Source organism: Microchirus variegatus (genome assembly GCF_963457635.1).
Source record: "Microchirus variegatus genome assembly, chromosome: 2".
In the NCBI taxonomy this organism is placed as follows: domain Eukaryota; kingdom Metazoa; phylum Chordata; class Actinopteri; order Pleuronectiformes; family Soleidae; genus Microchirus; species Microchirus variegatus.
In genome coordinates, this window is record NC_139803.1 from 37,976,389 (window position 1) to 38,001,257 (window position 24,869).

A 24,869-nucleotide genomic window follows, 5' to 3' on the forward strand; every position below is an offset into this window, starting at 1 on the left:
AACAGCGGATCCTCCTGGTCCGGGCACTAGTCCGGGCACATCCGGTTGCGTACATTGAACCGCAGAAGAAGAAGAACGTCCGTTGTGGAGGGGTTTCGCTTGCGAAAGTGTCTTCTGACTTTGGGTCAAAGTCGTAAAAGGGACTGCGGTGAGGAGTCGTGACTAAGCAATTTTTAAACTTCCAGGTATTGGCCAATCACAACACAGTCGGTCTTCTGGGAGTTTGATTTCAGTCTGAAACAGCGCGGCTGACGAGAGCTTCAGTGAGGAGAGATTTCTATTGGCTCTTTTACAGCAACTAGGAGGTTTTTGACCATAAGTTAATGTATGTAAGTAGACCTCCATAACTCACATATATGTGCGATATGACCACTCTATGGGAACTTTAATGCATTATGGGTATCAGATAAGATACGGGATTAGTCCGGTTCCGGTGCCGATGGTCTTCGCGGTCTATTTTGGTTCATTTAGAACGATGCATATGTGGAAGCAAACCGTATCCATGTATGTTTGCTCCATTTTAACATGTTTCTGACTGGTGCAGACCAAAGCAATGGAACTATAGGTCTGAAAAGCTGAAAGCGCCCTAACAGATGGATGCAGTTGAAATGCCGTCAGAGTGGGATGTCGAAAACACTAAAAAAGACAATCAGGAAATGCCAGGAGAAGGCTGTGCTTACGTTGGCACATCCGAAAAGTACATTGCAACACCTCTGGATACTGAGGGTGTTAGTTTACAATACCTGTATCTGTCAACTTCGCTGACACAACATGGTTTTGGGCTCCGATCCAAAACAGGGCCATTTACGCTCTTGCCACACCTGCAACATGCGTGCGTACCTGTGCCATATTGTCTGACTGTCCTTGTGTCTTTGTCTTTAAGCTCGGAGACGGTTTGGAAGCAGGGAAAAAGGACTTCATTCAACAACGCGTGTCTTGTGCTGTAAATGACTTGTAAATCTGCTTAAATGTGCTGTACAGTATGTTTTCTCAGCTTGTTCAGAATGCATGTAAAGCTCCAGTGTGTGAGAACCGGCGACGTCTCATTGTGAGACTGCAGATTGTTTTTTCCAAAGGCGAGAGACTCTGCCGCTCACCCCTCCCGTTTTTCCAAGGGAGTCACGGTCGCCTTTGCATACCAGGAAGGGCGTTCTTCTTCAACACAAGTGCTCTGGGGCAGCCTTCATAAAGCAAGACCCTTGCTTAAAGGACACAGGGAATGTTTATTCTGAGGCTACAAAAACCAAATAATATATTTTTACAGAGATTATACAGTTATACAAACGTTCTTATTGGTAGATTATTCATTTTACGACATTAAAACCTGTTGAAGTGTTACACACACTGTACCTTTAAGACACTTAATGTCTTTAGGTGGGATTAAAAAATAGTTTAAAGATCAGTTATTTACACTTAAACTCGGTACATGTACATCATTTACACCCATAGATGTAAATAAAAGTAGTACATAATCAATAAACGCTGCTGCTGCTGTCACTAGGATAAAACCTAAAATATTATAGGTGATTAGTTAAGAAACGAATGTACATACATGAAAGAGATAAGTCACAAAGGGGATAAACGTGATCGTGAGGTCGAATTTGACCTGAACCGTTACAGATTTTTAGTATTGTAAAAACCAAGCATGTGTTGTTCAATCTGTGACTACTTTTAATTACTGTATATACTGTATATATGTGTGTGTGTGTGTGTTTTAAATACTGTCGGGTTCTGTTACACTCCTCATATGGGAAGCGATGTGCCAAAGGGAAGATATAAAAATCACTTCTTTTTTTTTTTATTTCAGCAAACATGAAGTATTACGATGAATGTGTTCATATTGTGTCACATTCAAAAGAAAGAATGTGGCTCGTAAATGTTGCGCAAAAACACAAAACAATGTGCAAAGTAAGAACAGCAGACACATGTATGTTGCTCTCGGTATTATGTTGCAGACAGCGCCCCCTGGTGTGTACTACTTGATAATGCAGGGATCTGAATGAGTCTACAAGCTGCATTCCACTGTGATTTTGGTAAAATGATCTTCCTTTGCATGCGTCTGGATTTTCAGTTTTTTCGAGGGCTACTTCTTGTATTGATGGGTTGAAATAAAATGTACTTGCTTTTTTTCTAACAGTGCACTCAAACGTATATGGATTCATGTTTTCCTTCATGTCTAAGTACGTTGGGGACCTTTGACCTTTCCTAGATTTCTGGTGTCTGTTTTAATTCAAAGTTTAGTTTTAAAAGTCTTTTTTTTATATATTTATAGATTCATTCAGCATTATGATTTGTTTTGGTGTGAACAATATATATCACTCCATATCAAAACAAACGCTTTTATTTTGAAATTCTGAAAAAAAAATTTGTTATTGCTATATCAAGATGGAATATTGGGATCTAATTAAATCCCTTATGAACAGGTTTGGGGGTTTTTCCCCACACAATTTAATGTATTTTGAATTTGAGACCCCTGTCCTATTGTGTCTGATCTGATTATTCTATTTTTCATCACTGTTGTCTTCTTTCATGAGGGCCTCTCTCCGTGCAGGAAGACTCACCCAAATTTGGTGTCCGCACACCAGGACCTGGGAAGATTTCGATCTCACCAACTTTCAGGGTAAAAACACATTTTCAGCGAGGGGCCCGGTAAAGTGCTGCTTGCCTTGCAGCCCTAGCTTTTGGTTTGATTTTAAAATAAAAGATTTAGTAGAATTTTCTCAACTGCCAGTGAAAAATGCAAGGGATGACCCCCTCTGACTCCTTGTTACTAGGTGCATAACTTACTCGTAGGTATCGGTATGATATCACATGTATACTTAATAATACTATTTATGATGCAAAATGAATGTATTAATATCAAAAAACAGACAGTTATTTTAAATTACATAAATAATAGAGTGGACAACTGTAATTAAAATTCGTACCAGGAGCCGTTTCGGCCACTGCCATTCGTGGCTAAGGCCCTAACAAGTGTATTTATATTATGTAATTGAATGTTGTATATGATACATTTAATAATGGGATAATAATGACCAAATGTCTTATTATTACTGTTATAAAAAACATTGCTATGATATTAAGTGGGGGGCCGCATGCGATCGGTTGGGGGGGCTGCATGTGGCCCCCGAGCCGCCAGTTTGAGACCCCTGATGTCCACATTGATTATAACATGATGAAGCTCTAAATATCACATTGTGACACCAAAGTATAGTTAAATCCCTTTGATGTACAAATAAAGTTGGTACATCCATAATACAGAGTAAGTTTTTTGAATTCCTTTCATGTACAAAATAATTTAAAAACTATATTTTGGTGCTCTTAGAAAATCATCTGCCAATTGAACAGTAGTACAGTTCCTTGAATGAACAGAGATATATATATAAAATAAAAAATAAAACAACAAAATAAAACCCACCGGAAGTGTGTAACGATGAAGTCACGCAGTAGGAGGAAACAGACCTCGACAGCTAAGATGGCGGAGGAGCAGCAGGAAACTTCACAGGGAGAGATGGAGGGTGAGGGAAACCGTTACAACAGAAATTGTCCAACAAAGGCCGCGGCCGTTTCCCGTGTTTTTGCTGCCCGCGTCCACACGAGTGTTTGCCGGGTGTCGGAGCCGCTGTTGCGTCCTGGTTTAAGAGTGACACCTATGCAGCGAGGATGGGGGAGATTGAGGCCAGGGCTCGTTGGCTAACGTTAGCTAGCTGCCGTTGCTACACAAAGAAAAAAAGCGCTTGTTAAGTTACTGACACAGCAACTCGTAATGACAGTCCCCGACAATTTAACGTAAGGGCATGTTGGAACTGTGACTATAATGTAGAAGACGGGACGCCGCGTTTTGGACGTTAAAACCACGTTATGCACCGTGTCAACAAATTGTTTTTTTCTCGCATAGGTCGAGCTAGCCACGTTCAGCTGAGCAACGGTATCTGGTAACTTCTTCTTCACGTTAACAATCTATGGGATTGTTTTTGTCTTAAAGGCAACGTTTGTTTACCTTCGCCGGTGCTTTGTTGTCTTTATTTAATGGATTTTAAGCTAGCGCTTTACTCTTTTAGATGGTATTAATTTGTCAGAGTGGAGTGGATTCAGCAACCACAAACAAGACATTAAACGACAGAAATACAATACACAAAAACAGTCCGATATAAAAGATTTGGTACAATTATTTACGTAAAATACTAGTAATAACTGTTGTCTAAGTGCAGTGGGAGGCGCAACATTTCTGTACAAGATGTTCCTCTGGCAACGAAGGTACATGGACGTGAGCACAACACAAACGAGTAACCCAGAATAGATTAGTGTAATATAGAGATACAGATTAATTTCCAGTGTGCATTTTAGTGTCAAGATGTTCCAGCTGTTTTCGTTAGCTTGTAGGTGTTTCTTTCCTGGCTTTTAGGAAAAACAGGATTGGTTTTATGTACACATTCACCCATAATTTCATTATCAGCCTGTGTGATGTGATGGTGTAAGTGGAAGCTGTGTCTGTGCATATAAATCAGAAGATTATATTGCATATAAATTCAAAAAAAATGTAATCTCTGTCCCAATAGACTATAGATGTTGGGCTGCAATGTTTATTACATAAATCTACTGTTTTGGGGAATTGATTCATCATATTGAGTGTTCTTTTATGATTAAAATAAAAATTAAATTATGATTAGTATTCTCTCATTGGGATATTTACAGGCTATACAACAATGCTTTCACTTACTTATACCTTACCTATACATTGATTATCGAAATAGTTAATATATTATTAATTTAGTAATCGATTAATGATCGATGATTACTTGGACAATTGTTGTATGCTTTCATAAACACTGGTTTTGTACGAGCTCTGCCATATTGGCCCTTCAGTCTGTTTTGTGGGTATTTAATTATTTGGCCTAATTTGACCCTTTGTTCTTACAGGAGTGAATTGTCTTGCGTATGATGAGGCCATAATTGCTCAACAGGACAGAATCCAGCAGGAGGTAAGAAATAACATCAGAACTTGGTTCAATTGTCTCTACAAAACAACATGACATCAGTGCTGTCATCTTCTAATGAGCAAATAGGACAAAGCTGTGCTCACTGCACCCTCTGCTGGACCATGTGCTAATTACTCAAAATGTGCAGTGCACTTCCAGGCAGGATATTTTAAACTTGAACGGGATTTTGTGGTTTATTGCTGCACCAGGTAAAAGAGATAAAACATAATACACATCTATTTCATAACATGCTTAATTTGGTTTGAAAAATGAAATATTGATATCAAATCGGCAGCCTGCAGTAGCTAGTCAATATACAGTATTGTTCTCCTCAGTGGTATTTAAAGTAAAAACATGTCAGTGGTGAATGCAAGAACCACTGAAAAGAATCAACCACAATGACTACACAAATGCCTGCCATCCTCCTCTATTTGTCTTTTTTCCTGTCGTTTCTTTTCACGGACCTGCTCAAACAAGAAGGGATCAGATCACCGTAGATGCATACTAATACCAGTTGTATAAGTTATCAGGCTACAATCATAACTGGATACTACCTGGATGTAAAACTTTTATAACTGGGTCATGAATCATGATCATCACCCCTGTCATGATAACAAGCCCAGCTGATAAAGACAGCATTGTAAGAATTGTGTGTACAAAGTGTGCGTGTATTAATTAAAACATTTTCTTTGTGTGTGTCTAGATAGCCCACAGTAACCCTTTAGTGTCTGACAGACAGGATCTGTCAGTGCTGCAGAAGGAGTATGCTGAGGAGGACATAGTTTATCAGCTCAAGATCAAGGTCAGTCAAATCATACCACCTGCTATCAGGTTACTGCACGTGCATCATTTCCCCACACAGTCCACGGCTTCATTTTCTCCAAAGACACAAATTATTCTGCGTGCACTGCATTTTTTTTTACAATATGGAAGTCTTGTGTGTTTTGATGCAGGACCTATACAAAAAATACTCGTACATTCGTAAGACGCGACCAGATGGGAACTGTTTCTACAGAGCCTTCGGTTTCGCACATCTCGAGTCCCTGCTAGATGACAGCAAAGAGCTTCAGAAGTGAGTGTCAGAGTGGTTAATGTTTGGACTGTCGAAATGTGTGGCCTCTAGGCTGAAAACCACACCACTGTCATCCTGAACTATTACATCTTTTATGGCACAGATTTGTCTTCTTGGTCCTGAGTGGATATCAGTTCCCCTCAGGGTTGTATCAGGCACAGAGGGGATGTAGCGATCAGTACGTCTGTCCGTCAGTGCCGCAGTCTTTCCCAGAGCAGCTGGTAGTTCTGTTAATCGGGTTGTACAACGGTGCCTTTTGACATGTTGGGTTTATGATGCTGTGATAGGTTTTTTGTAGTTTCTTAGTCTGACCCAGACAAATCATGAGAAGTAGTGTGAGGTTTGTGGAATTAATCTTAAAACCTGATAGAATGTTCACTGTCTGTGTCACTGTACTCGACACCTGCACAAAAATTTGCAAAATAATATGCCATTTGTGTATTTTTCTGCTTCCTGTGTGTTTAAAAAAAACCCATCAAATTTGCAGAAAAGTTACCGTGACGGACAAAATTGCATGGTGGATGCTCATCGTAAAATCCTTCAAATATCAAATACATGAGCAGTACTGTAATCATGCCGCCCAGCTTTCTTTGATGCTGTTGTCTGTTATGGATGAAAAAGGAAAATGTGTTTAAAAAGCACCACAGATGCTTTAATATTCAAATGTTTTGGTTGTCTCTTGAGGTTCAAAGCAGTTGCATCAAAAAGTAAACTGGACCTGGTTAATGAAGGCTTCACAGAGTTTACCATTGAAGACTTTCACAACACTGTAAGTTTTTTTAAATTATTTAATTTTGCTAACTGATAAACCTAAACGCATGACATTAAGTACTAATTTCCAGTAATGTTTATTCTGGCTGTGAAATACTTATAGTGGAGAAAGTGTTGGATAATTAGCGAATTAAAAAATAAAAACAATAAAAAACACTGTTAATTTGTTGCCATTCTGATGACACACACAATGTCTCTCCTCCAAGTTCATGGACTTGATCGAACTGTGTGAGAAGCAGCCAAGTCTGCAGGAGATGCTGAACTCCTTCAATGACCAGAATGTGTCAGACTATGTGGTCGTTTACTTACGGCTGCTCACCTCAGGCTACCTGCAGCGAGAGCACGGCTTCTTCCAGCATTTCATAGAGGGAGGACGCTCTGTGAAGGAGTTCTGTCAGCAGGTGGGGTTTTTTCTTATTATATTCTTGTATATATTGTATTCTTTGGAAACCAAAAATTGTATTAACTATTACATTTCCGGCGAAAACCTTACCATATGCTTCTGTTTTTGTCTTAACCTAGGAGGTAGAGCCAATGTCTAAAGAAAGTGACCACATTCACATCATCGCCTTAGCCCAGGCCCTGGACATATCCATCCTGGTGGAGTACATGGACAGAGGAGAGGGTGGAACAGTCAATCACCACGTCTTCCCTGAAGGCGGCGACCCTCGAATTTTCCTCCTCTACAGACCTGGCCATTATGACATCTTGTACAAATAACACTCCTGGCCACAGCCCACAGTCATCCTCCTCCTGCTGAACGCTAGAGCAGTGGGTTGAAAATAAACTTCAACAGCCACGTTGAGGAAGCATACATCTGTGTAAAAGAATTACACTCATGTATTTGAAAAAAAAAAAAAAAAAAAAAGAATTTAATTACATTACATGCCTCCCTTTCCCCGGTCGACCCCCCAAGTTTTCCCCTCAGTCACAAAATGGTTAATGAAAAAGAATCCTTTGAAAAATAGAAGTTACTCCAGGCATTTAGAGTTGTACAGGTTTTTTTGTGGTTGTAAATGTTATCTACTTGCTTTATGTTGGATTCTTTTCCTTTGTTACACTGCGTTTCATTGAGTTTTATTAAAGGGATTTACATCTTATATTTTTTTGTGTCATGTTGAGTTCAAGGCTGAGGCAAACGATTGTTAACAAGAGCAAAATTATGGCTTTTTAATTCGAGTACACGGCGAATAATGCTATTTTGTGGAAACATTACTGACATCTTGAAATAGGGCAGTTTTAAATTTACGCCTTAAGCATTTATCACAATTATTAATATGCTGCTAAAAGAGTTATTGGTTAATTATTCTGAAATAGGTTGTGATCTGTAGATACAGTACCTTGAATTTAGAGGAAATAATGCTGTATTGGAATAACAAGATATGGGTTATCTGTAATGCCATTTTGCCTCACCAAAGTTTTTTCTCTCACTAGGATGAATAAATATTAGATATACATGTAGCCTAGTTAGCCTATGTTACAACAGCTGCAGAACAAAGGGCACTACAGAGGACACAATACACACAAAAACAGCCTAAAAATAAATACTGTACCTGCTTTAAAACGCCCAAAAACCGAGGAGGCTTAACATTTAAACCTGTGATTCAAAACACTGTGAAAAGAAGCCATAATTACTTGTTGTGAAGAGCAAAAATGTGCCAGACTAAAGTATCTGTTGCCACATGACGACTGTTTGTTTACATCTGCACCGTCGCGTCATCGTCTCGTAATCAAAGATCGTCGTCGCAGCAGATGCTGACGCCGATTGTAGTCGCCACGTGCGGTAACCAGGAAATACAGGCAGAGTGAGAACTCCACTGCTGGCGAAAATCAAACACAGCGCAGCAAAGTCCTTGAGGAGCAATGTCTCTTTTCTGCAAGTCTTTGACAACGTTGAGGAGAGGAGTAGATGTTGTCAAAGCGTGTGTACGGCGTCACTCTTCTCTTACGTGTACGTTTTTGTCTAACTTGAGCTTAGAATTGAACTGAAATCGCTGTTTCTGCGGGTGACACATGGCTAACCCAAGCTAGCTAGCAGCTAGCTACAATTGTTTATCTGTGGTACGATGCAGCTTCCGTAGTTTTTAAATAAAATGTACCTTATTTGTTTTAATCTTCACTGCAACATAGTCTCTGTAAATATTAATTGTTAATATTTTTATTAAAATCACTTTTCGCAAGTTTATGTATATTTATTTTATATGTTTTTACATGTCCACGTTTTGCTTTTTACTACTTGAGTTCATCACCTCCATTGTATGCCCCTTACTGTAACCCAGTTTTAAAATGTGCTACATATATATAAACATAAATTTATATATAAATACTGTTTCAAAAGTACCTCAGTATGACAGAACCGTGTATTGTCTTCAAAAAGTACAAGTTAATAAGAGAAAGTTGAGGATAGTGAGGGTTCTTGGCCACCTTGAAGCAGAAATGTTAGACTGAAGCCGGAGTTATGGATGTAATTTAGTAATTCTGTTTTAATTCTGGTTCACTTTCAAAGAGAAACATTGCTGTGGTCTCTGGTTCTTAAGATGAAGATAAAGTGGTTGTTGTCCCCTGATATCGACTCGTCTTTTTATAAGATGCTGGTTTGGTTAATGTTGAAGTTGTGTTTTGTTAAATGAAACTGTTTTGCTGAGCTTTTAGGATTTGAACAAGGCCTAACGCTTAACATGATTTGTTGTATTGCAATGTGTTTAACTGGGTGTGTGTGTTTGTGTTTAGCTGAGCTGATGGAGAACATGGATAAAAAAGCCACCTGGGACCGTTTCTACACAGAGAACGGCAGCCGTACGCAAACCTTCAAAAACTTTGAGTGGTTCTTTGGTTTTGAGTCCGTGAGGGACGTCATTATGCCCCTGTTGCAGACGCAGCCTCATCCAGATGCTCTGCTCCAGGTTCTGGACGTGGGCTGTGGCACTTCAGCTATGGGGCCTTGTGTCTACAGACACTCTCCTCTACCGGTCCTCGTCTCTTGCGTTGACATTTCCCCTGTCGCTGTGCGACTCATGCAGGAGCATTTTCATGCTAAAGCCGTTCAACCACACAACTCCTCCTCTCAGCTGGAGTTTCTTGAGCTGGACTGCGCACATCTTCTCAAACACTATGGTTTGAGCACAGCGGACTTGATTATTGACAAAGGAACCATAGACGCCTTGTTGAGGTCAAAGGAAGGCAAAGGGAAGGCCAGCCTGATGCTGAAGCAGTGCTTGAAGGTGTTGCGGAGCTCGGGAGCTCTGCTCCAGTTCTCTGATGAAGACCCTGATGCCAGGTTGCTGTGGCTGGAGACCGAGGCTCAGGAGCCAGGGTTGATGGCGGCAGACGTTGCCGTGCAGGAGGTTGGCGAGTTACGAGGGGTTAATTACTTCTGCTATCAAGTGACTCCTCGCTGTGTTATACGGCAATAACTGACAACTTGTGCACAAGCATAATGTCATAAAGTATTGGAACTTGTTGTCAGGATTATGTGCATCTATAGTGTAATGCATTATAAATTAAAGGCTCAGTCATTGAAAGCAAGCACAGATAGTTGGAGTATGATTGTATTCTGATGGTGAAGTGTGTGTGCATAGGGTGACCAGGTGTCGCACAGCATATATGCACAAGATTTGGAGGAAAACTATGGATAATACAGCAAAGAAAAGATGATGCAGCAACAGCAAAGAACAGGGAAAATATTGGGTGAAGCAGCTGAAGGACTTTTTGGCCTTTTCTGATTGACCTTTTTTTTAAAGTGCAGTTGGAAGCGAGTCTCCTTGTCCCTCATTTACTTAGTTGGGATATATTCAGTGTATGACCTTCAAAACCATTAGGAGTAGTTTGCCAGTCCCTCTCATGCTTTGTATCTGCTGCCACCTGGTGGTCATATAGCCTGAAAAGCTCAGTGGACCTCCAGGTTGTAAACAGGCTAAAATAATACCAATCTACATTAAAAAAAAAAAGTACTTTTTCCCGTTTGGTTCACCTCTCAGCCTCTTTGACGGCTTATGAGAAGGCATGCTTTTATTTTGTATTCTTCATCTTTGTTTCTTCAGCTTTCATTCAACAGGAAGTGCACGTTTTTAAACTTCCTAAAAATGGAAATCTCTTCAGCAGTGGAGAAATGAGCTTTATTAATAACATATTTTAAGTCGGTGAAATCATACATTGCACTTGGTCACATGGTTGATGTGTTACAAACAAAAGTGCTGATAATCAGTAAGTGAGGTGCACACACAAAATTCTCTTCTTTTTATGAACTAATCACTACATTCAATCAGTTCTTATCTAATATGCCTTAAATTGAAAGCTGGCAAAAGAAAGTGATATTAATTTTATACTGTTAACGCCTGTGTGATATGATATGAAAACATAAACAAATCAGTATATTAAACCCACAAAATATGAATTTACCCCCACATGCTACCACATCAAAAGGAAGTGATGATTCAGCGCAAAGAGGACGTACAGTCGTCACAATCACAGTGTGCTGTACAAAACAGCCCTGTGTGTTAAAAGAAGCTGTAGAAATTAACAGGATCCTCTTGCCCCAGTTGCGCGTCCTTGCAGAAACGCGGAGGGATGAGACGATTCGGGTCCACGAGTCCGATGACCAGGTTGAAAAAGCTGAAGGCGAGAGGTTCAAGCAGTTTAGAGGTTTGGTTTGAGGACAGAAGCTGTCGATACGGGATCTCAGGGAGGGAAATTACAGGAAACAATCCAAGGAAAATCAACTCTGAAAACTTGACTTTTAAGGTTCTGTGTGGTAGATTTGAAGCTTTTGTACTCATCAGGGAGAATAACCTTAGAATAAATAAACCAGGAGTGTTTCATAGTCCATGTTTTTCTTAAAAGTTGGGTTATATACACTACTGTTCAAAAGTTTGGGGTCACTTAGAAATGTCCTTATTTTTGAAGGAAAAACACCTTTTCCCCCCAGTGAATATAACATTAAATGAATCAGAAATAAACTCTTTACATTGTTAATGTGGTAAACGACTGTTCTAGCTGCAAATTTCTGGTTTTTAATGGAATATGTACATAGGTGTATAGAGGCCCATTTCCCGTGCTCTAATGGTACATTGTGTTTGCTAATGGTGTTAGAAGCCTATTGGATGATTAGAAAACCCTTGTGCGATTATGTTATCACAGCTAAATCATTATTTCTAATCTAGTCTTGACTATATTTTCTATTCATTTTGCAACTCTTTTGATGAATAAAAGTGTGACTTTTAATGGAAAAATTGTATTGGTGACCCCAGACTTTTGAATGGTAGTGTAGGTAGGTTGGTACTTACAGCAACGATAATACTAGTTTTAGATTTAGGTATATTTGAGATAGCACCATATATTATATTATGATGATTTTCTGTCATGACAGACGATTTAGTTTCTGATTCTGGTGAGGGAAAGTATTGGGTTAGTAGGGTTAGGGTTAGTATAAACATCCTATATAAAGTATATGTGACGCACTGACCTGGTCGCCTGCCATCCACTTGTGTTGGTGTGGACCAGGCTGCTGACAGGGATGCATCCAAACTCGGTGACTGTGCTCAAGTACTTTCCTGCAGAAAGTGTCGTGAATCACGAGGAATTCAAAGGCGGCGCAAACCAGACAATCAGGTTCATGATAAAAAACAAAACAAAAGGAACAATCACAGATAGTCATGTGTTACATTACACCACATGAAACATTCCCTTGTCTGACTTCCTTAAACCTGTAGTTTCAATCTCACTTTACCTTCCTCGCCATGACTCTCAAAGTCTCCCGCCCAGCTGTTGACCAGGATTCCCTGTCCTGGGCCAGAGGAGCTGCCCAGCACGACCTGTGCCAGCAGGGAAGCGTTCTTTGGGACGGCCAGAGGGTGGAATTCCGTGGACAGGTGATACTTGACGCATGATTGGGTCTTGTCATCAATGAGATACACAACAGCCTGCAGGATAGGAGCTCATTGAACCATAAACTGTCCTATAACTATAACCTATACTGTTCCAAACATAACCAACTGTGTTTTTTTTGTTACCGATTCGTAGAGGAAAAGTGCGTCAAAGTGGAAGGTCTTATTATCGTGGCTCCCAAACTCAGTGAGGCGGATACGTTCTCGTAATTGGTCATAGATGAACTTGCCGTAGGCCACCAGCTTCTCGTCTGTGGTGGACTTTGAAATAAGGGCAAAATATTATATGTATGTATGTGTTGCTTATACATTCAAACTCAATTAAAAGAAACATTGAATAAATGGAATTATATATATACACATATATGTATATATTTATATTTATGTCCCTCATCACAATACTTTAGATGAAAGGAAACTAAAATCACATCTATTGCTATAATAGTAACGTAATATACATAATGTAGTGTCATTGCATAGCCAGGACTCTAAGAGGTAACATTTATGGTAATATATATTGTCGTAATAATACAAATTTCAACTTTACCATAGAGTCAATACTACTTTTGTTTCACAAACATCTTCATATGAAGTTGTTGCACTAATAAGTTATTCCCTGTATATTATTGTGGAACTGACTGTAGTTTTTCTGTGATATTATAGCAATACATTGTTATTGTCGTCATATTAGTCATTACTCCCTATTGCGACACTTCTGTCATGTTATTGCACTTCCAGTTAAAGACTTACCACAAAGAGTTTTCCAGTCAGCAGTGGTGGGGATACTGACAAACATATAGAACATACACATTAATTGGTGCAAAACTCAAAAACACAATGCGTGTGTTGTTGTTGTTGTTGTAGTAGCAGTAGCAGTAGCAGTAGTAGTAGTAGTAGTAGTACTCACTGCATGGTTGTGGTCTTTGTGCGAAGCAGCCCAGTGACAGGAACACACACAGGACGAGGACTCTCATGCCGACTGATTTCCAGGTTACAGTGTGACTTGAGAAACAGGGAGGCTACGCTGCTGCTGCTTCATAGCCTCCCTTTCCTTTTTATAAAGGAACTGATGAGGTTGCATGCATTGCCAAGTTTTTTTTTTTTTTCTCCTGTCAATGACACCACTGAATCTTTCCTGAAATTCTCATGTCATTCTCTGTCACATCAAGTGAAAGCCACACCTTTAGGGACTTTAGATAATATTTAAACATCTCATATGTTTCATCCTCTACACATTTTATATCTTAATATTGTTGCGGACATTTCTCTGCTGCTGGTGAAGAATGAAATAGAGAACTTCTGCCGGCCGACAAAAAATCATATTCATTGTTATGCTACTTCTGTTTCAGTTGGAATTTAAAGGAAGTTGTGTTTTCACATCTGTAAAACATGTGCGAACGTTTAGGTCAAGTTTAATTGCGTTGTTTTTTATTTTGAAAGATTGAGTCACATTTCAGATACAGTACATGATACATTGAGGTCATGTGAAAGCTTCATGACCTTATTTCTTCACCAGTAGAGGGCAGTGATACGCATCACTTGATATATTTAGATGACAGCGATGGAGCAGATGACGTAATACATGAAGCTGTATATGTGATAGGAGAATGTAGTACTTTTGTATTTTAAAAACATTAAAAAAATTAGGTCAAGAAACTTCGGGAAAACTTCATATTCGCTTATTGCATTTTCATGAACACATTGAGGAGGTTGGCCGGTCCCTCTGTGCCGTCGTCTGTCTCTGCATCTGGACAGAAGTCCGGAGGGTTGAGTTGACTTGGGTCAGAAATCCCAATCACGTTGTTAAAGAAGCTGCAAAGAAAAAAAAAAACATCACATGAGATTTTAAATAATTTAGCCTGCTTCCTGCCTTATTTTTTTTACAGCGTTCATTTACTTTGTCACCATCCATCCAAACTTGTCAGTGTGATAGCTCGTGGCGACAGGAATGCATCCAAACTCAGTGAATGTCATCATGTAAATATCTGAATACAAAAAAATACAAACAAATTAAAGTGGCTTGTTTGCAGAGTCAGGGAAACACACTTTTGTGACCATCATCATTATGCTCTCTTTCACCTTGTTTGTTGGGCATGTGTCCCGTCCAGGTGTTGACCAGGAGTCCCTGACCGGGTCCGGACGAGCTGCCCAGTACGGCCTGACCCAGCAGAGTCGCGGTCTTTGGAATCTCCATAGGCTGGAATTCTGCCTTCAGAGGCTTCTTCTTGCACGTACGGTCTGAATCGTTGATCTCATACATGACAGCCTGAGGAGTGAAATGACGATCAATGTTTGCTTCTTACAGCACATGTAAAAGGAAAAATTAAGAATGAATTCGCTTTTCAAGAGTCAGAGAGTTATTGTGCAGATATCAGATATTACTTATGTCATGTGACGTGATTCTGAGAACTTACAGCACATGTGTCAAACTCAAGGCCCCGGGGGCCAGGTGTGGATCACCACGTCATTTTATGTGGCCCGCGAGAAAATCGAGTTAAAATAGTTCTATGCTGCTTTAAGGCATGCATTGACCATAATCATTTCCCACAATGCATGGCGATTGCGTTACCCGCAAAGTGACGGCACCGCCATTAGATCGCAGTGTGGCATTGTGAAATTGAATTGAATAAGTAATAAATACAGAAAGTTATTTAGCAATATGTTGCAGAGTAGTTACCTTTATTTAACATTACATTTGGTTACTTTAGTTACGTTTATTCTGTACGACGGTTACATCTAACCCTTTGAGGGTAACCATTATGCTGATGTGGCCCTCAGTGAAAATGAGTTTGACACCCCTGACTTACAGTATTGTGCAAAAGGCTTTGTGGTTTTTTTTTCGCAATGCTATAATGACAATACAGTTTTTCTCAATCCAGCAGATACGGGAAACGTATGCTGTATGCAAAAAAAAACTAAGTAAATACAGCTTCTACTGCTTCTCAAGTATAATATTTATTATATTTCATGTCCTTCAGCTGAAGATTTATTCCAGATTGTTAATATAAGGAGCAACTTTTCAGCCACATCATTCCATATACAGTATATTTATTCAGATAAAGTTTATATGAGAAATGTACTACATGACTTACCATTAAAGTTGAAGATAACAGATAGGGGTTATATGAATCAGAATTTGCATTTATTAGTTTTAAATGAGACAAATGAAGTTAAGTAATTTCACTTTTCTCTGGTTTCTGCACAGTTCTGATCAGGTGTGAGACTGCTCCCTACAAAAAGAAAATCCTCACCTCTCTGAAGAGCAGAAGAGCGTCATAGGTGAAGGTCTTATTCTCATAAGAGCCCATCTGCTTCACCCGGACCCTCTGGCCCATTCCATCGTAGAAGTACTTCGCGTAAGTCCAGAACTTTTCGTTCTGTGTGGACTGGAGACACATTTTATGTTTATTTGATGTCAATTTTAGATTTAAGGGCGTTTATAACTCACTCAGGTTATTAAAACACCTAAAAACGAACACTCACCACAGTGAAGTCTCCAGTCAGAAGAGGAGGACTTCCTGTGTAAAGATGCACACGTGCATTATTTGACACTTTCACACAAAATCAGACATTGAAAACAGTGGTTTGTGGTTATTTACTTACTGCATGGTTGAGGCTTGTCTGCCAGGCAGGCTGCCAGGAAACACGAGAACACTGCCAAAAGTTTCATGTTTCAACTATTTTCTCTTTCTTCCTTCTTCTTCCGCGCTCCTGTTCAATCGCAGCGAACAAACAAACACTGGTGGTGCTTGTGTGAGAGGAGCACAGCCACTTCCTTATAATCACTGACACAGAGGCTCCAGGGGAAAGTCCAGACTCCAGGTTTTCCAAAGCGTGAGCCTCATCTGTGTGGAGCACTGCATCTTATCAGAGTCACATCATAATAAAAGTAAACGACACTCCTCTTTACGTCAAGTACACACCGTGTGATATAATATAATTGTTTATTTTTTTATTGGAGAATACATCTATGCAATTGCACAATTGTTAAAAAATATTATAACTACTCAAGTTTAATGACCAAACCTGTTTATGAAGAGAGGGGGAGAGAGCCCAGTGGGACAAGGGTGAGGAATTTGTTTCTTCTCAACATGCTGAGTAGGCCACAAAACCCGAACTGGATTCTCCTCTGTTTTATATTTTTTTTTAAAGAGGAAGCCTCACGGGGATGACATCACAGTCATATGATGTGCAAGTGTATAGGTGTGTGAGTGCACCTTTGGCCCGGAGCGCCTGTATGTCACGGGTTATGTTGTTATTCAAACAAATAAAAGGCATCAATCACACTTTCTATTTGCTACTAATACAATCCTTTATGTTGTGAATTAACATTTTTTAATTTGACACAAAGTAACCATTATTGTTGTTTAAATGATCTGGGCCGAATAATGTTTATAAATGACAGAGAAACCTTCATTATAACAAAGGTTATCTGACCACAGGTCAATCACCTGACAGCAGCGTCCGTAAGAGTAGCAAAGATCATTTGACTCATTTAAAAAAGGGTTTTTGATATGGGGGAATGCTTTTTAAAAAAATAATAATAATGTGTTGCCCTATAAATATGCCATGTCTGTCACAGATAAAATTAGAAATATGCATTTTGGATGCTTTTTTAAATAACCTTTACAAATAAATAGGGTACAGTCATAGTAAGTATTAAAACTTAAATGTGCAGCCTGTTTACGCTTAACAAATCCTTCACAGTATCTTTTACAAATAATAATAATAAAGAACAAACAAATCAGATCACAGGAGCAATGTAAAGACAGGTAATAAATCAACAATGTGCTCATGAGTCAGAGTCAGGTGATTCCTTCTGTCAGTCCAGTCTGACAACAATCCACTCAAATAAAAACCAGTTATTGCAAAACACTTTATTTAATTATTTTAATTAAACAAAGCAACACGGGCATTCATAATTCAAATAATCAGTTTATGTACATCTATAACTATTCTTCTATAGGGCAAAAGAAATACAGAAATACTTTACTTTTAATTTGCAAGTCTGCATTTGCCCTGATACTTATTCTAATTTTAGTAAATGAAGTGTTCTTGAAGCACTGCAGAAACATTGATTTAGTTGAATTTCTCTTCTCTGATATTCCATGGTTATCAAAATAAAACAAAAACGAAGCACTATAATTGACTTTATTTTTGGACGTATATATTCTCTATAAGCCCCTGATGTTGTAGGAACAGATTACTGAAAATACATTATTTTATTGCTGTTTATGATGAATTACAAAGTGTGACCAGTGCAAATGCCTTATTTTTCAGTCTGAGAGGATATACACCACTGAAAACCACATCATAAAATACAGTACTCACAGTGAAATGGAAACCTGCACATTTGAACATTTGAGCTCACACAGAATCACTGAAATGTTATCTTTTTCACTCTTTAGCGTCGGACATGTTCGAGTTCGAGCGTCTTGCAAATTTGATTGCACTCTGGCCCGTGCTGATCCTCCAGGAAGTACCTGAGGCCTCGGGCAGCAAAAACGTTGGCGGGACCCTGAGGAACTATCGTGGAGTGGATCTGGGGGTCAGTGAGGTAGGTCAGCCCATTGTCAGTCACCCATCCTGTGGAACAAAAAAAAAAAATGATAATGATAATGCGTTACATCTTTTTAAAAAGACATTAAAAAACATTGCTGGTGTCAGAGATGAGGAACAAGCGCACCTTGCAGGTCGACAACCACTTCCTGGTGGTCAGAGAACAGGTAGGTGAAGTGTCCGAAGGCGAGGCCGTATTTCGTTGCCTCCAATTTCTCGTCCGTCTGCTCTTTGTTGTTTGTCAGTTTGACAAATTTGCCGGGCATGTAGGGCTCCACCGTCACACAGCCCACGATCTCATTTCCATTCAAAAGCTGTTCACGAGAGGAACAGATGAAGTTCATTGTCAAAAACGTGTCACGATCTCACCCACACGGGCGGAACATTGCCTGTTCGCCGCACTGACTGTCGCTGCTGCTGCGCACTCTCTCTCACTCACACACTCTCTCTCTCTCTATCTCACTTCCGCATTTTGCGAAGTCGCTTTTTGTTCTCCTTTTTATAAATAAATGTTATTATTTTTACTATCATAATTACCATCTCCTGTCTGCTTCCGGGTCCACCCTAAGTAATTCATAACAAAACGTATGCATTTATAAAATGAGTTGTGTGTGCTTCAAATATGATTCTATGTAATCTCTGTGGATTATATAATATGTTAGCAAAGGGCAATGTCTATTGTTTTTTATACTAAAAGTGATAAATTAATGAAATTTACAATCTGGTTTGTTTAGGACTGAGAAAATAATCATTTTCAAATCATAATCACAACTTGAAACACCATAATCGCCAAAGGTTGCAGTTGCATTAAAGTATAAATAATATGATGTTTTCTATATTCTATAACATAGTGAATGTTAACCCATGAATCTTGACTTTAAAAAGTAGAAAAATCATGCTCAAGATCTTTTATCAAAATAGTTCAGCCCTAATTTGCACTCGCCTGCTTCATTCCGGGAAGAATAGACTAGATTTAGATAATACAATTACACATTTTCACTTTTCTACAGCTCATAGAAACTCTTATATCAATAACTATGAACTAAAAAGTGGAGAATGTAGTGGGTTGTTTTAATCAAATCTGCTTCAAGACCTCTGTGGATGGTCCTGCAGTTCTAGCTTGTTTTAGCCGGTTTTTTTTTAGCTAGTTTAGTACGTTTTAGCTTGTTTTTGTTAGTTTTAGCTCGTTTTAGTTAATTTTAGCTCGTTTTAGTTAGTTTTAGCTTGTTTTAGCCGGTTTTAGTTTTACCTAGTTTAGTTTGTTTATTGTCGTTAGTATTAGCTCAATTTAGTTAGATTTAACTAAATTTAGGTCGTTTTATTTAGTTTTAGATCGTTCTAGTTAGTTTTAGCTCGTTTTAGTTAGTTTTAGCTCGTTTTAGTTAGTTTTAGCTCGTTCATTGTAGTTAGTTTTAGCTCGTCTTAATTCATTTTTTACCTCGTTTTAGTTCGTTTGAGTTCGGCTTGGTACAGTTCCCTTGCGTTTCGACTTAGAACAGTGCCTTTACTTGGTCGGAGGAGTGTGCTCTGTGTCCGAATTTAAATAAATCAGCGTTTATTACTCTGTTTGATGTATGACATGAGAGTTTTGAGGATTTTATCTTATCATAATTCGGCCTCCTCACCAGCAGAGCTTCTGAGGGTATGAAGAAGATCTGGGCCATGATGTCTTTGTCGTAGAGTCTCTTATTGAACTCCGTCACGTAGTACTGGGCCGTCATCTGTCGCTCCACATCTCTCAGGTGGAACTGGATGTGTTGCGGTTCCTTATAGTCCTTTCCCACATAACTGCGGACAATAACGACCTGACAAATTGAGACCAATTCACCGTTTACACCGTTGTTGTGCGAGAGTGTGTCGTGTACCTGCTTAGCCTCTCCTCCTGGTGTAAAAACTGCACCCATATTGCTGTTCTGTGTTTGCCCTGCATCTCCATCGACTTTCCGATGTAAACACAGGTCTCCCTTGCTGTCCACAGTCCGTTAGCCTTGGAGAACTTTAGCTGAAGAGCACCTAAGGTTTGATATTTTGCAATTACCATCTGCATTCTATACACCTAACATTATATTAAAAAAAAGGACGGGACTTAATTAATACTTACTGTAGGAAGTTTCGTGGTCCTGAAGTTTGAATTTCATTGCATCACTGTGCAACCTCTTGAGCAGACATTCGTGGCAAACACCAGCCAGAAGGGCTTGGTAATCCTTCTGTGACAGTAAATATTGCCCCTCTGGGGTATTGCCACCACTGCTGCTGTCCATCGCGCAGCTGTAGCACAAGGGATTCTTACTCTGAGTGGAATCCCCTTTTTCTGAAGAGGAGACTTCATTCACCTCCACCATCTCAAATGAAATGTCTGTGGAGTTTTCAGTGGAGACACACTGGGACACATTTGGGTGTGGGGATGCTGAAGGACTCTTGGCAGCAGGTTTCATTCGGGAGTCAATGTTTGACGATGTGTGATCTTTGAATGTGGGACCACGAGCGACGTCACTGGTTTCAGAATCAAGTGTTTCCAAGAGACGGAAGCTCCCGTCTGACTCCTGTGACTTGCTGCGTTGACTGGTTCCTGCTTTTGATCGTCCAGTGGGTTGAGGTTTTCTGTTTGTGGGAGAATTCATGTCAGTGGACATTTTTTCCCATGACGACTCAGAGCTGAGACCGTTGTTGAGTGAGCTGGAGGACGTTCCGAGAGTTAGCTCAGACAGGGATTGTGGTTCCCCTGCAACACTTGTCGATTTCTGTGCCAATCCAGCACCAGGGATTGGGCCGTCGTCAGTGTCCAGTGTTTCTATGTCAGCTTGCATCGGAAATGGACTAGAATTTACACTGGAGCTGTACCCATTCAAGTCTCGCTTCTTGTTTTTATCAGAGAACTGAAACATGCTGTCTGCTTTTTCTTCATCACCCTCAGTGGTCAGATTGCTCTGATCGCTCATATTTGCTCCGCCCCTTAAGACACCACTTCCTGTGTACCCACTGCTGCTGGGCCACGAGGAACCAGAACTACTCAAAGAGAATTTCTCCCATGATGAGCCAAGCTCATCAGTGCTTTCCAGAGTGGGGCACTGGTAGGGATTTTGCTGTGGATACACAGCTGATGAATCTTCACCTCTCTGATGTGGCTCATCTCCTTCGGGTGTAGCTTTAGACACTTTTAAAGCCTCAGTGCAACCTTCTGTGTTCAGCGTATCGACGGTTGTGCCCAATGCAGTTATACACAGCCTTGCCCCATCTACCTCGTCTTTGTTCCTTTTACAGTTTCGGTCGGTCGGCTCGCAGAGTGACGCATGGAGCTTCTGAAATCTCTGCATCACCTTCGAGAAACTCTCCAGAGTGAAATTGACTGAGGCGTCTTTGATATCCCTGTAGCTGTCAGGGATGAAAGACCCCGCATCTGAATTAACGAAAGGCTCCACTTGCAGCAGATGCTTGACCTGGCTGATCGAGTGCATGATCGCAGCACAGATGCTATCTTTGTCTTGGTTCTCTGCGTGGCAGTAATCGTAGATGCTGGCCACCGCTTTTTGGCAAGCTTGTGTCGCCTGAGCCACAACCTCGTGGGGAGTACCAAGCCATTTATGAGTGACAGTAAGGGAAAAGGCCGCTTTGAGGAATGTGTGGAGCTCCTGCTGGCTCGTGACCGGCTCACCCTCTCCTTTGGTGAGCAAACCGATTGCAAATGCCTCTCTAGCCTGCAGGAGGAAAGACTCTCTCTGCGAGTCAACGCACTCTGTTGAAAAACTGTACGATAACAAGCAGGTTCCTTGAGTTGCCTGAAATAAAATGAAGAGTCTATCAGTAGAAATTCCTCTTGCCTTGTCTCTGCTGTGACTATTTGACAATGTCAGTTGCAGGCAACCGTGGGTCTTACCACATTAGTCAACACATAGAGTGAAGTGTACTGGCTGTAAACCACTGCCATCTTTGCTGCCTGTGCTGCTGAAAGAAGGCGATGACTAACGTTCCCGAGTAACGATCGCTGCAACAAAAAATAGAAAGTTTAGGCAAAGAAGGTTCAGGTTTAAAGTAGTGCTGGGCGCGTAAACATGATAGCGGCGGTTAACGGCGTCAACGTTAACGCAAGTTAACGCATGAAGTCATGTTTACGTGACTCTCGATTGTTAAAATGAGTCTCTAAAGTAACGCTAAACTTTAAAAACAGAGGCACACATACGCAGTACACAGGTACACTGGTTATTTGTAGCGCTGCTCTTTTCGTTTAAAAAACAGACCGCTCCAGTTCGACTGTAGGCGCGCTAACGGAGAACGTGTATTTTTCTTTTCTTTTTTGTCATGCGTTAACGTGCATTAACCTAATGCCCAGCACTAGTTTAAAGAAACACAAGTTTGACTTACCAGATCGATATTTGGATTTGTCCGAAAGGCATCAAAGTCCTCATCGTTCATTGACACTAATATGTTGGCCAGTATTCCTAGTGAAGTTGAAATGCCCTATAAAAGCAGAACAAAGGTTTATGATCACTTTCAGGTCTGAAAACTCATATTGTCAGACGGGTGACGACAACATAGTGTGCTGTGTCTCCGAACTACCTTTTTATCAGGCTGAACAAGGGAGTAGTAGCCGACCAGAGAGGCCCAGATCAACTCTGCGGCCTGTAGCCACAGGCCTAAAGCAGCGCACAAACACAAGTAAATATAGCGCCCAAAAAAATGAGGCTGCAAGTTTCACTTTTCACAAGTTCTGAATCTAGTTAAAATTATCTTTACCGAGCTTTTGCAAAATCATCCCACGCACTTGAACGCTGACAGCCTGCACAAGAGCCCTGTCACTTTCAGAGTGGTACAACCAACAACCTGCAGATTAGAAATAAATCTTATTATAATATAATATACAGTATATATATATATAAAAAAATAATCTCAATCATTAAGGGTAATAAATATGACACAGCAGGGAGCTTACCTGTGGCTCCGCTGCTGTTAATAAGACGACTGAGGATGTACTCTGCCTTCTGCAGTTTGCCTGTCGACAAGTATGTCACCAAAACATGAATCAGACGTCTCGATAATAAAAAATGTGAGTTTACACTAATCACAGCGATTACACTGATGAAACCCTGCATATTTAGTCAAAAATGAGAACTATCACTGTTTCGCAGTGGTTTTTTTGAAGTGAGAACGAACTTTGACGTCAGCGAGCGTGCTGCTTTATTAATGAAACACTCACTCTCACAGATAACGAGGACAATCTGATTTTATCCACTGAACATTGGATTAAATAATACAATCTACACCTGCTTAACTGTACTGTATATCTTAAAGCTGCAGTATGTGAGTTTGTTGTTGTTACATTCTGCCTCTGGCGAAATCTAAAGTGGCGCTGATAGGCTTAATTCACAATAGTTTGACCATAACAGACATTTTGTTTAAATTTAAAAGTTACATAATACAGTCTGAAGAATATTTCCCTTTCCCCCCCAATTACTCCACCACACCGTACCAGAGTTGAGGTAGACCCTGGCTTGCCGTATGACCACCTGGGGGGCCACGGGGGCGTGAGGGTGGCATTTGTGGAGCAGCTTTGTGATCTTGAGCAGGCGACTGGACTCGTCTGTCCAGTAGAGGAAACGGTCCACTAAGAAAACCACTGCCTGTGCCGTGTGCGCCTCCTGAGCCAGGATGGAGGCCTTCAGAATGGCCTGACGACAACATAAACACACGGAGTAAACACGCGCAGTTTGTTCTTAGTTTGTTCTTGGTTTGTTCTTAGTGGCTGTTACCAGCAGCTGTGGTAGGTGCTTGCTTATCAGGTCATTAAGGTTGGTTTTGTCTTTGGCACTGACTGACAGCTTGTACTGCCACTTCTCTGGCACAAAGGGCCACTTCATGTCCGTCGCCTCCTGCAGGAGGGAGGCCAGTTCTGCACACAGCGAGCCTGAGTCGGGAAATAAGAGTTAATGATTAATAAGCATGAGTAGATCGCCAGTCAGACTTGACAACATAATTTGCAAAATACAGCACAGAAGGTTGCTTTCTGTCACATCTGGCCCTTAAATGTATGCCAACTGTATTGTCGAATTAAGGTACCACAGGTGAGGAACTTAACCAGGCAATAATTCCTCACTGATCCTCATCCAAATCCTAATCTGACGTTCATGTAAAATTGATGAAATAGCACCATCGTGTGCCTGACCTCTGCAGCTGTGGTAATTCTGCCTCTCTGCCTCAGTGGGCTGTAAGGACTGCTGATGAGCTGCTGCTGCTGCTTTGAGACACTCCTCCAGTAAATCCCCCACCTCCTGACTTTCCATTGTTGCGCTTGTTGTCTGTGATTTTTGGCCTCTTCACCTCTGTTCCTGTTTTATAGCGATTCATGAAGGAGGGGGGGAAATTCCATCGGAATCTCCTGGAATGACCAGATTGCTGATGAGATAGGATTGCAAAAACAATTTATCAAACAATGGACACAACCATAAAATCCACATATTGTACAATGGCTGCATGGCTTATTACAACTATAAATGAAACCAACACACCTTATCTAATCTCATTAAATAGCTGCCTCAGATAATGAAAGTCGATATAATCTTTTAAGAGTTACTATAATGTCTATAACTTAACATAATTCATTTTGTATTTTGT

At 40.3% G+C, this 24,869-nt stretch overlaps 5 protein-coding genes across 5 annotated transcripts; 2 read left to right on the plus strand and 3 right to left on the minus strand.

Moving 5' to 3' along the window:
* The first annotated feature begins 3,446 nt into the window (after nt 1–3,446).
* On the plus strand, nt 3,447–7,916 carry LOC310944147 (ubiquitin thioesterase OTUB1-like). The gene is made up of 7 exons (XM_083909846.1): nt 3,447–3,518; nt 4,921–4,982; nt 5,683–5,781; nt 5,933–6,051; nt 6,736–6,820; nt 7,029–7,223; nt 7,345–7,916. Exons 1-7 carry the CDS (start codon nt 3,476–3,478, stop codon nt 7,540–7,542), a joined length of 801 nt encoding a protein of 266 aa, XP_083765972.1. The 5' UTR covers nt 3,447–3,475; the 3' UTR covers nt 7,543–7,916.
* Nucleotides 7,917–8,650: 734 nt separating this feature from the next.
* cskmt (citrate synthase lysine methyltransferase) lies at nt 8,651–10,235 on the plus strand (the record flags this gene model as incomplete). Its single annotated transcript, XM_083902805.1, has 2 exons — nt 8,651–8,773; nt 9,553–10,235. Exons 1-2 carry the CDS (start codon nt 8,686–8,688, stop codon nt 10,233–10,235), a joined length of 771 nt encoding a protein of 256 aa, XP_083758931.1. The 5' UTR covers nt 8,651–8,685.
* Nucleotides 10,236–10,967: 732 nt separating this feature from the next.
* LOC310944885 (ependymin-like) lies at nt 10,968–13,714 on the minus strand. The gene is made up of 6 exons (XM_083910729.1): nt 13,612–13,714; nt 13,455–13,489; nt 12,831–12,965; nt 12,548–12,740; nt 12,284–12,371; nt 10,968–11,433 (listed from the first exon to the last, which is right to left on the minus strand). Exons 1-6 carry the CDS (start codon nt 13,676–13,678, stop codon nt 11,319–11,321), a joined length of 633 nt encoding a protein of 210 aa, XP_083766855.1. The 5' UTR covers nt 13,679–13,714; the 3' UTR covers nt 10,968–11,318.
* A 406-nt stretch (nt 13,715–14,120) lies between these two features.
* Nucleotides 14,121–16,759, minus strand: LOC310944251 (ependymin-like). The gene is made up of 7 exons (XM_083909968.1): nt 16,731–16,759; nt 16,308–16,549; nt 16,188–16,222; nt 15,956–16,090; nt 14,784–14,970; nt 14,602–14,689; nt 14,121–14,516 (listed from the first exon to the last, which is right to left on the minus strand). The coding sequence occupies exons 2-7, from the start codon at nt 16,372–16,374 to the stop codon at nt 14,384–14,386; spliced, it is 645 nt and encodes a 214-aa protein (XP_083766094.1). The 5' UTR covers nt 16,375–16,549; nt 16,731–16,759; the 3' UTR covers nt 14,121–14,383.
* A 1,349-nt stretch (nt 16,760–18,108) lies between these two features.
* Nucleotides 18,109–24,538, minus strand: alpk1 (alpha-kinase 1; the record flags this gene model as incomplete). The annotated part of the gene is made up of 13 exons (XM_083907163.1): nt 18,109–18,290; nt 18,391–18,577; nt 19,889–20,051; nt 20,129–20,276; nt 20,365–22,039; nt 22,138–22,245; nt 22,623–22,718; nt 22,818–22,894; nt 22,995–23,081; nt 23,191–23,250; nt 23,728–23,926; nt 24,008–24,162; nt 24,406–24,538. The coding sequence occupies 13 exons, from the start codon at nt 24,536–24,538 to the stop codon at nt 18,109–18,111; spliced, it is 3,270 nt and encodes a 1,089-aa protein (XP_083763289.1).
* Between the last annotated feature and the right edge of the window lie 331 nt (nt 24,539–24,869).

What these genes read in the sequence shown, in the direction of transcription:
- LOC310944147 (XM_083909846.1), top strand. Translation starts at nt 3,476, where the DNA reads ATGGCGGAGGAGCAGCAGGAAACTTCACAGGGAGAGATGGAGG. An exon ending in TTCACAGGGAGAGATGGAGG is followed by an intron (nt 3,519 to 4,920) that starts GTGAGGGAAACC and finishes TTGTTCTTACAG; the next exon opens with GAGTGAATTGTCTTGCGTAT. An exon ending in GACAGCAAAGAGCTTCAGAA is followed by an intron (nt 6,052 to 6,735) that starts GTGAGTGTCAGA and finishes TTGTCTCTTGAG; the next exon opens with GTTCAAAGCAGTTGCATCAA.
- LOC310944885 (XM_083910729.1), bottom strand. Translation starts at nt 13,678, where the DNA reads ATGAGAGTCCTCGTCCTGTGTGTGTTCCTGTCACTGGGCTGCTTCGCA. An exon ending in CACTTTTCCTCTACGAATCG is followed by an intron (nt 12,741 to 12,830) that starts GTAACAAAAAAA and finishes CCTATCCTGCAG; the next exon opens with GCTGTTGTGTATCTCATTGA. An exon ending in TGAGAGTCATGGCGAGGAAG is followed by an intron (nt 12,372 to 12,547) that starts GTAAAGTGAGAT and finishes CACTTTCTGCAG; the next exon opens with GAAAGTACTTGAGCACAGTC.
- LOC310944251 (XM_083909968.1), bottom strand. Translation starts at nt 16,374, where the DNA reads ATGAAACTTTTGGCAGTGTTCTCGTGTTTCCTGGCAGCCTGCCTGGCA. An exon ending in CTCTTCTGCTCTTCAGAGAG is followed by an intron (nt 14,971 to 15,955) that starts GTGAGGATTTTC and finishes TTCACTCCTCAG; the next exon opens with GCTGTCATGTATGAGATCAA. An exon ending in TTTGGATGGATGGTGACAAA is followed by an intron (nt 14,517 to 14,601) that starts GTAAATGAACGC and finishes TTTTCTTTGCAG; the next exon opens with CTTCTTTAACAACGTGATTG.